The sequence below is a fragment of the Microtus ochrogaster genome, chromosome 15, assembly GCF_000317375.1.
Source record: "Microtus ochrogaster isolate Prairie Vole_2 chromosome 15, MicOch1.0, whole genome shotgun sequence".
Taxonomy (NCBI): Eukaryota; Metazoa; Chordata; class Mammalia; order Rodentia; family Cricetidae; genus Microtus; species Microtus ochrogaster.
Window position 1 is genome coordinate 15,171,633 of NC_022017.1, and position 13,088 is coordinate 15,184,720.

Sequence of the window (13,088 nt, forward strand, 5' to 3'; positions counted from 1 at the left end):
CCCCCAACTCCCCTGTGTGTATGGGGGGCTGTGTGGGTGGGATCTGGGCTGGATGAGGCCCTCAGGCCCATCACTTCTTTCCTCTCCTTCTGGTCTAGATAAGGACATTCAGGGAGGCACAGCTAGAGGCCTTGACTTGCTCAGGGCCACTCTCAGTTCAGACAGAGCTGGGACCAGACCCTGTCTTCCTTCCATCCCCTTCTGCCACACTGTCATTGGTCAAATTGTGTGTTATATGCAGGACATCTTTTCACGACTGTCCCTGGGAGGATGTCTTGGCTTTTCCCCTTCCCTCCTCCCTGTTGCTGCCATGTTTGCCACCCTGGCTCCTCTTCAGAACTGAATCTCAGGCAGAAACCCTGCCTAGGCTTCTCAGGGACCTGGGGACACCTTGGGGGTGGTTTCCAATGGCTCCCATCCAGGCTGATTCATGTCTCGGACCTCAGGTGGATCAACTCAAGCTCAAAGTCAGCCGGCTGGAGGAAGAGTGTACGCTGCTGCGTAGGGCCCGGGGGCCACTGCCTGGGGCTGAAGACAAGGAGAGGGAGCCAGATGGTGCCGAGCTGCTCTCCGAGCTCCGCGCAGAGAACCAGCGGCTGACAGCGTCACTACAGGAGCTTCAGGAAGGCCTTCAACAGGTAGGACCCTGGTGCTGGGGATGTGGTTCAGCCAGAAGCCAGCCTCTGCTGCCCATTGTCCTTCTGGAACCAGAGGCTGAGAGGGCTCACTTCTCACCTGAAGCTCTAGGCCTTAGCATACTACACTCCCTGGGGGTTCAATCTGGGTTCTGTAGCCAATCCCCAGAGATATCTGAACCCCATAAAATTGTACCCTTGGGTATATGTGAGCATTTTCCTAGAGAGAGGGGCCCCAATTTCTCTTTTAAAATGTGGTATTAGAGATCAAATCCAGAACCTGACCTAGTTTCTTCTGCTGTTTTGACCTGGGCTCACTGTAGTCCTGGCTGCTCTAGAACTGGTTTTGTAGCCCAGGCTGGCCTGAGATTAGTGGTGATCTTCCAGCCTGTGCCTCCTGAGTGCTGGGATTATAGACCTGGACCACCACTCCTGGCTCTTCAGGAATTTGTGACGGAGTCTCGGACCCTGAAGTGGCTGAGACAGTCCCCAGGTTTGGGGGACCCCAGGACTTGCTCAGTGTCCGTGGTGGCAGTGACAGTGTGAACTGGCTATTGTTCTACACCGAAAGAGGAAAGAACATTGTTTATTTTGTGGGTTTGGGGGTGCTTGACCAGATGTGGGCCTAGGGTCTGGATCTTGGATTCGGGGCCAGCCAGCCCTGTGAAAGCCTGTAGTCAGAGGGCTGGGGTTAGGTCTAGGTATGGGACTAGAGCAAGTGGGAGCAGGCTAGGGTCGTGTTAGCAGCCATGGCCCTGACTCAGCTCGGAACACACCCTCATCCACTCTCCTCCCTACACATGTCTCCTGGAGGCCAATGGGGCCGGAGGAGCCACCTACTCTCCACATACAAGAACCTGAGGTCTAGGTGCCAAGTCTTGGTTGATTCAGAGTGTTGAGGGTTGTGTGTCTCCCTGTATGCCCATGGGTGGGGTCAGAGGGCTTAGGGTTGAGGTGCCCCGCTTCACCTGGCAGGAGGTGTGCCGGCAAGGGCCTGCAGGCTCTGAGCGCATCCTGCTGGACATCCTGGAGCATGACTGGAGGGAGGCGCAGGACAGCAGGCAGGAGCTGTGTCAGAAGCTGCATGCGGTGCAAGGCGAGCTACAGTGGGCGGAGGAACTGCGGGACAAGGTAGGTACTATTGCCCACCTCCCCACTCTCACCCTGCTCCACCACCTTCTGCTAATGCCCTGGTCTAGGAGGAGGATACTGCCAGGCATTGCTCATGTACCCTGGTCGCCTTGCATTGGTGTCTTCAGCAGGCATTGGGCTCATTAATCCACACGCATTCATCCTTGTGTGTCAGTAGGGCCATTTGCAGGGTCATTAGAAAACACATCTAAGACTCCCTAGAATAAAGAAATAAATCTTAAATAAAGGAAATAAATCTTGAATAAAAAAAAGAAAGCCCACAGGGTTTGGGGATTGAGCTCAGTGGTAGAGCCCTTGCCTCTCAAACAAAGGAACCTGGCTTCAGACTGAAGTTCAGTTCTGAGTGCCTATGTCAAGTTGCTCCCGAGGGCTCCAAGGTGTCTTCTGTCGGTTGCCCTGTCTGTCTTCTGTCGCTGTCTATACTCATGTGCACATAACCTCCCACCCCCACATATACACATACTTAAAAATAAGATAAAAAATAAACCTTCAGCTCCAAGGCTCCCACTCCTGTAGAGGGTGTTTCTAGCAGACAGGTAGGTATACAGAGTGCACACCTGAGAGCCCAAGACAATGCTGGGAAAGAAGCTGAGAAGAGTAAGGGGGTGTGGGCTGAAGTTTCCCGGGGAGACCACGGCATGGAGGATGCTGTTGCAATTAATTATCAAGCCCACTTTATGAGCTAGGCAGTTGAGGCCCAGCAAGACAAAGACAATGTTCGAGGATATCCCCCCGCAGAGGTGGCCACTTGTTCCTGGGTTTCTGGGGTTCTGAGCCAGGCCCACTTGCCTTGCTCGTAGTACCTGCAAGAGATGGAGGATCTGCGGCTCAAACACCGAACGCTGCTGAAGGACTGTGATCTCTATAAGCACCGCATGGCCACTGTGCTGGCCCAACTGGAGGAGATTGAGAAGGAGCGGGACCAGGTGAGCAGCGGCTCGCTGGGTGGCATCCCTCCTTCTACCGCTGGTTCTGATTTAGGGAGGAGGAGACATAGGCAGGACTGGCATTGCAGGAAGAGACATTAAAAGTGCACTGGTGAATTGAGATGAGGTTGGCAGGCCAGGGAGACAGGTAAGCATCCTCACATATACCCAGGCAAGTGTGCTGGATTATAAAACATGCGCCTCTGATGGCCACTGGTCCAGTATGGGCCTCACAGTCCCCCAGAGACTCTGCTCTGATCCTCTCATGGCCCAGGACCCAGAGAGGGTCGGCCTTGCTGATAATCACTTGGGCAAGCGGCACTGGAGCTGGGCTCAGACCCTTGGTCAATCACCCAGGGGTCCTTGCCTTGCAGCCGGGAGTTCTGCCTTTTCCTAGGAGCACTTAGAGATCCGCCTTAGACCTTGAGCTCCCCTGCCCTCCAGGATCCTCCTGAATCTCAGTTCTCAGCCTGGAGGAGGGACCTGCAAATATTTGCTGATGGAGAAATTCCCCAAGGTTTTGGCTTTGTGTTCCTGGCATCACAGGCGGCCTGTCTCCTGTGAGGGCTGCAGGGCGGTTTCAAACCAGTTCCTTTATGCCCCTGTCCACTGTGTGGGACCCTCCCCGCCTTTGTGGGTGGGGTGGGAGGTTTTTGTCCCACCACTTGTGTTAGAATGGCTCTCTGAATCCCTTGGGAGTCTTTAGAATGTAGGTTTGGGATGTCATTCCTGCCATTGTGATTCTGATGCTTTTGGGACCACTATGCTACCCAGCCCCCAAGCCTTTGGTTCTAGTTTCCCCAGAAGCACTGTGGGCAAGTCTGAGCCTGGACCTAGCTCTTGAGGACTTATCTTCATGGGAGGACAGAGCATTGGCTGCACCAGGCTGGGATGGATTACTGGCTCCTGTAGGGACCCAAGTGCTGTGGTTAAAGTTAGGTGCACAGTGGGTCTCTTGGAATCCTTTTTTTTTTTTTTCTTGGACAGGGTTTCTCTTTGTAGCCCTGGCTGTAGAATAGACTGACTATGCTGACCTCAAACTCAGAGATCCGCCTGCCCCTGCCTCCTGAGTGCTGGGATTAAAGGCGTGTGCCACCATCGCCTGGCTTGGAAGCCTTTTAAGGATTCTGGCCTTTCCAGCTAGAGCCACCCATAGCCCTGATGGTGTTATTTTTCCACCTGTAAGTGAGGCCAGCGATCAGTCCTCTTAGTCAGTCTCCGCATAGATGAAGGAACTGATGCTAAGCCCAGGCCCCCCATACAGGAAGTGCCCACAGGCGACAGCACCATTCTCCTTCCATCCAGCCCACTGAGCCAGCGTGCCTCCCTCAGAGGCTGGCTGTCCTGCCCTCTCCAGGCAATCCAGAGCCGAGACCGGATCCAGCTGCAGTACTCCCAGAGCCTCATTGAGAAGGATCAGTACCGCAAACAGGTGCGGGGACTGGAGGCGGAGCGGGATGAGCTGCTCACCACGGTCACCAGCCTGGAGGGGGCCAAGGCAATGCTGGAGGCACAGCTGCAGCGGACGCAGGGGGGCTCCTCTCTTAAGGTGAGTGTGGGCAGCAGCATAGTGTTCTGGGGCTGGGGTGCCGTGGACTTGGGGAACCTTGCTTCATGGGGAAAAATGTGCTGGCTTAAGGCTGGGCTTCTGCGGCAAGCTCTGGGCCAGGGCTGGGAACCTGTGGGGTCTGAGGGGGGGACCTCAGCTGGGTGGGAATGTGGTTGGCAGCTGAGAGGTGGGCTGGCCCCTGGGTTTCTGCTACTGTGCTGTGAGCCTGGTTGCCGGAGGACCTGTGAGCAGGGCCCTCAGAGGCAGCGAGGCTAGTCTCGCCTAGACCTTGAAGTTCCATGAGAGACCAGCTGTCTCAAGCCTTTCATAGTGCGGGGCCCGGAGCCGGTCAGGGGTCTGCTGGACATCACACAGTCAGGGGCTTGGACCCTTGGAGAATCAGAGAGTGGCCTTTGGGCTCTGCCAGGAGCTCTGCTGTTTCCTGTTTTTGGTCACTTGTGGTGAGCTCATGGCCTGGAGGAGTAGAAGGAAGACGCATGAGTGTGTGATCTCTCTGTGTCAGAACCTCAGTGGCTTTTACGCTGAAGTAAAAACAGACCACCAGTTCTGCTTCCCAGGCCCAGTAGGTTGGGCCTCTCCACCCCTTAGCCAGGTCCCATGGGTCTCAGTATTGCAAATCCTAGAATCTGTCATGGTCCTCAGGAACCTTGCTCATGCTTCTGCCCCATCTTCCTCCTCAACTGCACCTGTCATAACTCCCGTGACCTGAGTCCAGCTCAGGTCCCACTTCGCCTGGAAAGCGTTGAATGCCAGGCAGGGTGGGGCCTCTGTTGTGCTCTGTGCCCAGGGCACATTCCTTCTCTTGCGCTCACCTTTGGGGGTGATTTTGTTCCTCTGCTCCCTTTCGGTCTCTCCCATTTTGAGGCATGGACTCCATGAAGGCCCAGATCTGATACCCTGTGCCCAGATCTTCCCTCTGCCTGGCATGTGGTAGGTGTCCTGACCGTGGCCAGCCTGGGCTCAGCTCTGCTCACATCCTCCCTCCTCCTCTGGCAGGCCTGTGCCTCTTCCCATTCCCTGTGCTCCAACCTCAGCAGTACCTGGAGCCTCAGTGAGTTCCCATCCCCTCTGGGAGGCCCTGAAGCTGCAGGAGAAGCCGGGGGATCTGAGGCCCATACCTCGGTAAGCTGTCACCTGCCCCACACAAGGGAAGCCTGGGCCTTTTCTATATTGCCAACATGCACATTGTCTCCAGTTTGCCAACTGTCACATGTCATGGTCAAGCACATTAAGGCCCAGGGAGGCTAAGAACCTTTTCGCCCCTCCCTATGTGTGTTTCTATGTGCAGGTGTTTCTGCATGTTTGTGTGTGCACAGGTACATGTGTGTGCATGGATATGAAGATTGGAGGTCAACCTCAGGTGTTCATCTTCAAGAGCTATCTGCCCTATTGTTTTTTAAATTATTTTTATTATTTTATATTTATATGTATGTGTGCATATCTATGTGTGGGTGTGTGCGTGTGAGTATGGGTGCCCTCAGATGCCAGAAATGTCTGGTCCCTTTCAAGGTCCAATTATAGGTAGTTGTGGATGTCCCATGTGGGTGCTGGGATTGGAACTTAGGTCCTCTGAGAGCAATAGAATCTCTTAACCATCGAGCAATCTCTTTGGCCCTTACTCTCTCTTTTTAAAATTTATTTATTTTTATTTTTATGTGCATTGGTGTTGGGTCCCTTGGAACTGGAGTTACAGACAGTTGTGAGCTGCCATGTGGGTGCTGGGAGTTGAACCTGGGTCCTCTGGAAGAGCAATCAGTGCTCTTAACCACTGAGCCATCTCTCCACACACACCCCCCCTTTTTTAAAAAACTTTATTTACTTATCTATTTATTTATTTAATTGTTTGTTTTTGAGACAGACTCTCACTGGGACCTGAAGCTCTCTGATTAGTTAGGCGACTAGCAATCCACAGAGATCCTCCCCTCCCCACCCTTGGGGTTACAAGTGCCTGTGCCACTATGCCTGGCTCTTTTTTTTTTTTTTGTGCGGGAGCTGAGGATCCAATCAAGTTCCCGGCTTGCTCAACAGGCACTTTGCTGCCTAAGCTTCTCCCAGAGCCCACAGGTGTGGGGGGCCCTCGTACACTGCTGTCTTGTATGTGTGGGCCCCAGGTCTTACCATTGAGCTGAAGGTTGGGATAGGTGGGCTGGAGGTGATAGGCCTTTTTCTGGAGTTGCAGGAGGGAGCCACAGACAGCGAGAAGGAGATCAACCGACTCTCCATCCTGCCCTGTCCACCCAGTGCCGGCTCCATTCTCCGCAGGCAGCGCGAAGAGGACCCAGAGCCCCCTAAGAGGTAACTGAAGCGAGCAGCGGGAGCTCCCTCCTGAGGAAGGGTTGCTGGATCCTGAACAGCTGCAATCTTTGAGTTCAACTGTGAGTCAGGCAGGACCAACGGTCCCCTCGCTTGGCTGCCCTGTGGCCATCAGAGCTCTAGAAGCAATGAGGTCCAAAGAGGAACCAAGTCAGGTCAGGGTAAGGTCAAAGGGCAGAGTGGGCTCAGCTGCAGCCCAGCACTCAGCTGGGGAAGTCACCACAGGCAGCCTGGGAGCTCAGATTCTCAATCTTAGAAACCGCTTGGCTTAGGTTGGGGATGGAGAGGTTTCCAGGGGCGGGGCACTCAGAGCAAGAAAACCAGGCCTCAGCTTCAGCAGCAGGCAGGTCAGAAAGCCCAGGCCACATCCGTAATAGCCAGAGCAGGATGTGGGATTTCCTGTCTCCTGCTTCTTCCCATTACAACCTTCCCCCTCTAAGTGGCCTCCTGATGGGAGGCTGGGGAGGGGGGAGGCTGTGGTGCCCACAGGCTTGCTGTGAAGTGACCCTGCTCTCATAAGGGGTGGGTGTGAGGAAGGTGCTCCAACCCAGGAAGTACAAGTAGGAGTCAAGGGTCAAAGGTAGCAGAGGAAGGTGATGGCAGGGTCAGAGGTCAGGGGAGGTGGCATCGAAGGACAAGCCAGGTGCGGATCAAATAGTTAACTCCTTGCCTTGTGACTTTAGGGGACTGGGTAGCTGGGTGTCCTGGGCCCAGGGCCTGACCAGTGTTTGCTGGGGGGCTAAGTTAGGACATAGGGCAGGGTGGTGCAGACCTCACCTGCCACCCCGTTTTCTCTTCATTCAGGTCTTTTAGCAGCATGTCGGATATCACAGGTAACTCCCAGGGCCCTGGGGGAGGCTTACTTTGGGGGAGTTTCTTGCCACTGGCCTGAACCTGCGTGTTTCCTTCCCCCTGGCCTGTCTGTGCCCCTGTCCAGGCAGAGAGGCTGTGTGGGAGGCTCCTGATGATTAGGGTCTGGCTTGCACACCTGCTCCTGGGTGTGCCATGTGGGGCCCCTCATTTCCTTCCCACCTCTTCCTCCTCTAGGAAACTGGAGCTTCCCCCTGTGGCCCTGACCCAGCTCTCTGCTCCTGGGGCCACTAGCCTGCCAAGGCCCCCTTCGTTGACTTTGACCGTCTCTGTTTTCCAAACTCCTGACCTTCCTCTTCCTTCCTAGGGAGTGTGACCCTTAAGCCCTGGTCCCCCGGCCTCTCTTCATCCTCCTCCTCCGACAGTGTGTGGCCTTTGGGAAAGCCAGAAGGCCTCCTGGCCCGGGGCTGTGGCCTGGACCTCCTCAATAGGTAGGCAGTTCTCCAGGATGGTGGAGTAGGGTTTGCATGTCACCACATGGCTGCAGAGGGTCCCGGGCTTAGCAGGGAGACAGCCGGCCATACCTCTACTTCAGGCATGTTTCAACAGTGAGGTCTTCAAACATGGCAACTCTGGGATTCTGTGCTCTGTGAGCCCCAGCTGCTCGCATCTCTGCTCGCATCTCCCCGGGCCTCAGTTTCCTTACACGGCTAAAGGCAACAATGATCTCTTCTGCATGTGGGCGTCTGGAAACTTCTGGCTCATGTGAACAGAGCTCTGCTGGGCCCAGTATTTGCTGCTAATGCCACCCTCACTCCAGCTTCCTCCTTGCTAGTCATCCCTGCCCTGAACTGTGTGGGCAGTACCCCACTGAGCCACCGAGCCACTTAGGGTGGCCAGGGCTGGGGCCACCACAGGAGCCCCCGTAGCTGTTGTGGCCACAAACCCAAAACAGAAGTTACAAAACATTAGGGCAGGATGCCCTAACAATGACCCACTCTGTCCATGAAGGAGCCCCTCCTCTACCTCCCCAGGGCCACATGACCTTTGAACTCAGAGCTGCTGGGGAAAGTAAGGAAAGGTTGGCCAGGGAAGGGCCTGGAGTCAGTGAACTGGAGGGAAGAAGGGGAGATGGAAGGTGAAAGGTCAGGCCAGATGAGTCCCAATGGGCTCCATGACTCAGGCTGAGGACATGTGGATTTTGGCTTGTGTGAATTAGATGCCTGGGAGGGTTTGGCTGCTGGTGAGTGCCAGGGCAGCTGCTAGCTGCTGCACTCCTGGGACTAGGTGTTTTTTGTTGTTTGCTTTGTTTTGTTTTGTTTTTGTTTTTCAAGACAGGGTTTCTCTGTATAGCCTGGACTGTTCTGGAACTTGCTGTGTAGACCTGGCTGGCCTCGAACTCACAGAGATTTCACCTGCCTCTGCCTCCCGAGTGCTGGAATTAAAGGCGTGCACCATCACTGTCTGGTTTAGGTGCTGTGTCCCTGTTTCATAAAACATAAAACTCTGAGGCATTAATGAATTTGTCCAGGATCATAGAGCAGAAAAGTACAAGGGCCATCTTCAGGGACCCCATCACACTCGGGTTCTGGGACGGCCTTAGGAAACACTGAGTGCCAGTCAGTGTGAGATGGGGTTCGGGGCAGGGAAATGAATCTCAAGTCAGACAGATCAAGACAGAGCTGGACCAGAGGCCTTCTGCCTCCTAGAGGCAGCTTGGCCAAGCCTCCAGCACCCCACCCACCTACCGCCACCCCCTGCTCCTCTTGCAGTCCCAATCCCGGCAGTGGGCCCAGTGTGACATTGTCTCAGCCTGTGCAGGATGTGCTTATGGGGGAAGGGGCGGAGGTCCCTCCCTTCCTGCCTGCTGTGGCCCTTCCTCCAGCCTGGCTTGCAGCGGCTTCTGGCTGTTGTCCAGGGGGCGCCAGGATGCAGGACCAGGAGCAAGGCTCTGGTTCACCCCTCCTGGGCTTGGGCTGTCTGTAATCACCAGGGTCACTCCTGCTGCCCCTGCTGTTCTGGGAAGGCAGGAGTTGAATGAAGAACACAGACTGAGCTGGACTCAGGGGTGGCTGAAAGAGGAAGGGGGACAGGCCCTTCCCTAACTCCAGGCCAGGGTCACCACTTGGGTCCCAGGATGGGACTAAGGTGGGGGAGAGCAGGCTTTGCACCTTGAGACTTGAGTTCAGATCTTGCTGTTTTATGCTACCCTGGAAACTTGGGCAGGCCGCTTAGTTTCTGAGCACCTCAGTCTCCTGTGTGGTGTGGATTCACGACAGGGCCTCTCTCTCTCAATAACAAAAATGTTGTTGTTGTTGTTTTCACGGTTCCTGATTTGAACAGAACCTGACTTACTCTTGGGTATTGTAGCTACTGCTATGGCTTTGGAGAGCCCGTGTGTGTGTGTGTGTGTGTGTGTGTGTTGTGTGTATGTACGAGTGTGAACATGTACGTGTGCACACAAGCAAACGTGGTCTGTGGGAGTGTATGCATGCACGGGTGTGCTGTCATGGGTGTGCTGGTGTGGTGACCAGAGTTGACATTAGTGACTTTCTGAATGGCTGTCTACCTTAATTCCCTGCCCTTGGGGCTCACTGTTTCGTCTAGACCAGCTGCTACCCAGTAAGCTCTCGGGATCCTTCTGCCTCTGCTTCCCCAGTGCTGCTGTTACAGATACTGTGCCCAGCTTTCATGTGGGTACTAGGCATCCCAACTCAGGTCCTGCTGCTTATGCAGCAAGCACTTTATTTACTGAGATATCTCCCAAGGCCAGAACCTGCTCAGGAATTGTTCTAAGTCCAAAGCCACCGGAGGCTGGTGTAGTTTGGGCACACCTGACTTCTGTCTGTGATGCTCGTGTTGGGCGTCATACACATAGTTCTGTCACCCCTGCAGCCTCTCCTCTCCTCTGTTAGGGCACAGGGCAGGGCAGGGACAGCAGGCAGTCAGGCACTGGGGTGGGTGGAGCAGAGCTAGAAGATGACAATAGATGGCGGGGGTGGGGGGGGAGGTGGCAGGGAGGAGTCCAAGAATGGTGGGAGAGCGTTAGAGAAAGTTGGTCTGCCGTCTCTCAGCAGAACCCTGCACCTGTCTATACTCACTCATGTGGTCTTAGAGACCTCTAGAACCTTCTGACCACAAACAGAGAAAGTTCTAACAGTCTTTGTCCATGTCCACTACCCACGGCTTGGGCCCCTGTTGGTAAGTGGTAACTGCTTTGTACCCGACATTTCCCACATCTCTAACATGGTTGTGGTGTTGCTACCTCCCAGAGGGTTATCTGGAGTCCTTAGCTTCAGCATCCCAGATTCCTGACTGATGGAAATCAGTTGTATCCACAGCCTGGAGATCATCCCAACAGTGCTTGAGACAGGGACACTCACAGGCGGTTACCACTCATTGCTGGCAGAAATGGCAGGTTCTCTGACATCACAGGGTGGGGCTGGGAGCCCTTCTCAGAGTTGGAGAGCCCCTGTCCTTCCCAGGCCCCAGTGCCATAGTCTCAGCCAGGGTCAGGGTCAACTGGTCTCTTCAGCTCTCTCCCCCTCCTCTGAATCTGCCAAGGTCCCAAACAAGAGGATCTCTGCACTGTTCCAACCCAGCCCTAGGGCGTTCCCAGAACTCCAAGTGCTCAGAGCAGGCTGCTTGCTCCTGGAGTTCAGAGAAGTTGCACGGTCCTTTGGGGATGCTGGGAGGGGTGGTTGTCCTCAGTGTTCCTGAGTCTTTAGGTCGTGGGGAGCACAGGGACACGAGAGGAAATCTGAGAGCAGCTGTTCTAGTGCAGTTATGAATGATAACTGTAGTCTGGATTTGCAACAGTTGGGGAAATTGGGCCAATGGGATTGTCCTCAGTCCCGTCTGACGACAGGAAGTTGCCAAGGTATTTTTTTGTTATTATATTTTGCTTATTTATTATGTGTGTTTATGTGTGTGTGCCCATGTGTGTATATGTGCACGTGTGTGTGCATGCATTCGTGTGCTCTTGCACACATGTGCATGTGTTGTATGTATGTAGATATGCATGTGTGTGTGTTGTATGTGTGTAGGTATGCATGTGTGTGTGTTGTGTGTGTGTAGGTATGCATGTGTGTGTGTTGTGTGTGTGTAGGTATGCATGTGTGTGTGTTGTGTGTGTGTAGGTGTGTGTTGTATGTGTGTAGGTGTGTGTGTTGTATGTGTGTAGGGGTGTGTGTTGTGTGTGTGATAGAGCATTCGTGGAGGTTAGAGGACAACTTGTGGGATTTGTTCTTTTTTTTTTTTATCTTGTGGGTTCCAGATATGGAACTGAGGCCACCAGACTTGACAGCAGGCACCTTTGCCTGCGGAGCCATTTCATCAGCCTGGCCAGAGTTTCTTGAGCGCTTGCAGTCTTAAGGATATAGATGCTGACACTGTGCTGAAGGCACGCTGCATTTCCACTCGTGGCTGGACATGTCGGATGAGCTGGTGTTGAGGGCTGGGACACAGGCATCGGTGGCGTCAGGCCGTACTGTTTCCCTCTATGGCGCTCTCCACTCTTGGCTTTTCTGACCTCACACCTTGGTAAGAAAAGCCTGGGAAGAACCTGAAATCAACGGCTCATGAGACAGCGGTCCCGGCTTGGGGCTGTGGCTCTGCTGACAGAGGACTTGCCTAGCATGCACAGAGCCCAGCGCTGTATGAACCAGATATGGTGATGTACACCTGTAATCCCAGCACTTGGGAGGTGGAGGCAGGAGGATCAGAAGTTCAGGGTCATCCTCAGCTACATAGAGAGCCAGCCTGGGATACCTGAGAGCCTGTCTAAGAGAGATGGAGTATGTCCTATTTGCTTGAGAGGAGGCAGGCTTGCATTTTGTATTCAGTTCTGCTAAGACCAGAATTGGTTGGGCCGGAGAATTCCTCAGCCTACTGTGGCTTCACAGCTGCTTGCCTTGTTTGTCCTTCATCTCACGCCCACGGGGCAGAGGGACACCATTGGCATCCTCATTTCATGGACGAGCAGCCGGTTCATTCTTGTGAGTCCAGGATGAGCTTGTCACCTACATAGTTTACACTCTGTGCAACCGGGTTACAAAAAAATGCCAGAAAAAAAAAATCCCATAATGTTTTAAGTAATTTATGATGTTGTGTTGGGATGTACTGATTGCTGTCCTGGGTGGCCTGTGTGCTATGTATGAGTTGGACAGGCTTAGCAGAGTCTTCCAGAATATTTTGCTCTGACTGCTGGTTGGACAAGTGTCAGAGTTCCCCATTCTAGGCCTCCACGAGGCAGGACAGGCCCCATGGGCCTGGCTTTCTCATTTGACTGAGGGGACAGCTACAGGGGGCAGTGTCAGTGCTGTTAAGTAGGGTAGACTCTGCTGGAGGAGAAGCTGCTCCTCTGCAACTGGCCTAGCCTTAGCCTCATGGAAGAGACCTGGGACCAGTTTGTCTGAGCCCTATTGGTTCTCATCCAGAGATGGCAGGACTCTGCCTCATGGGGATCCCAGCATTTCTTTGGCTTCATAGTAGCCCCGATTGTGTCAGGGTATCGGGTGGACAGATGCCTTCCTGTGGCTCAGACAGTTGGCTGGTTCCAGCTGACTTTCCTGGGAACCATTGCTTGGATTCTTCTTCTTCTTCTTCTTCTTCTTCTTCTTCTTCTTCTTCTTCTTCTTCTTCTTCTTCTTCTTCTTCTTCTTCTTCTTCTTCTTCTTCTTC

The 13,088-nt window shown here is 53.9% G+C and overlaps 1 protein-coding gene across 3 annotated transcripts in view; it reads left to right on the forward strand.

Moving 5' to 3' along the window:
* Window positions 1-13,088, forward strand: part of Card10 (caspase recruitment domain family member 10) — a 25,734-nt gene that overhangs the window by 6,627 nt on the left and 6,019 nt on the right. For 2 of the 3 annotated variants that reach the window (XM_026782779.1, XM_005354231.2), the window contains exons 5-12: window positions 447-638; window positions 1,611-1,766; window positions 2,588-2,713; window positions 4,071-4,262; window positions 5,280-5,405; window positions 6,463-6,578; window positions 7,401-7,429; window positions 7,774-7,897. In XM_026782779.1, coding sequence (XP_026638580.1) covers window positions 447-638; window positions 1,611-1,766; window positions 2,588-2,713; window positions 4,071-4,262; window positions 5,280-5,405; window positions 6,463-6,578; window positions 7,401-7,429; window positions 7,774-7,897 — 1,061 coding nt within the window. Of the gene's footprint in view, window positions 1-446; window positions 639-1,610; window positions 1,767-2,587; window positions 2,714-4,070; window positions 4,263-5,279; window positions 5,406-6,456; window positions 6,579-7,400; window positions 7,430-7,773; window positions 7,898-13,088 lie in introns of all 3 variants that reach the window. The other variant, XM_026782778.1, reaches the window with a different exon arrangement.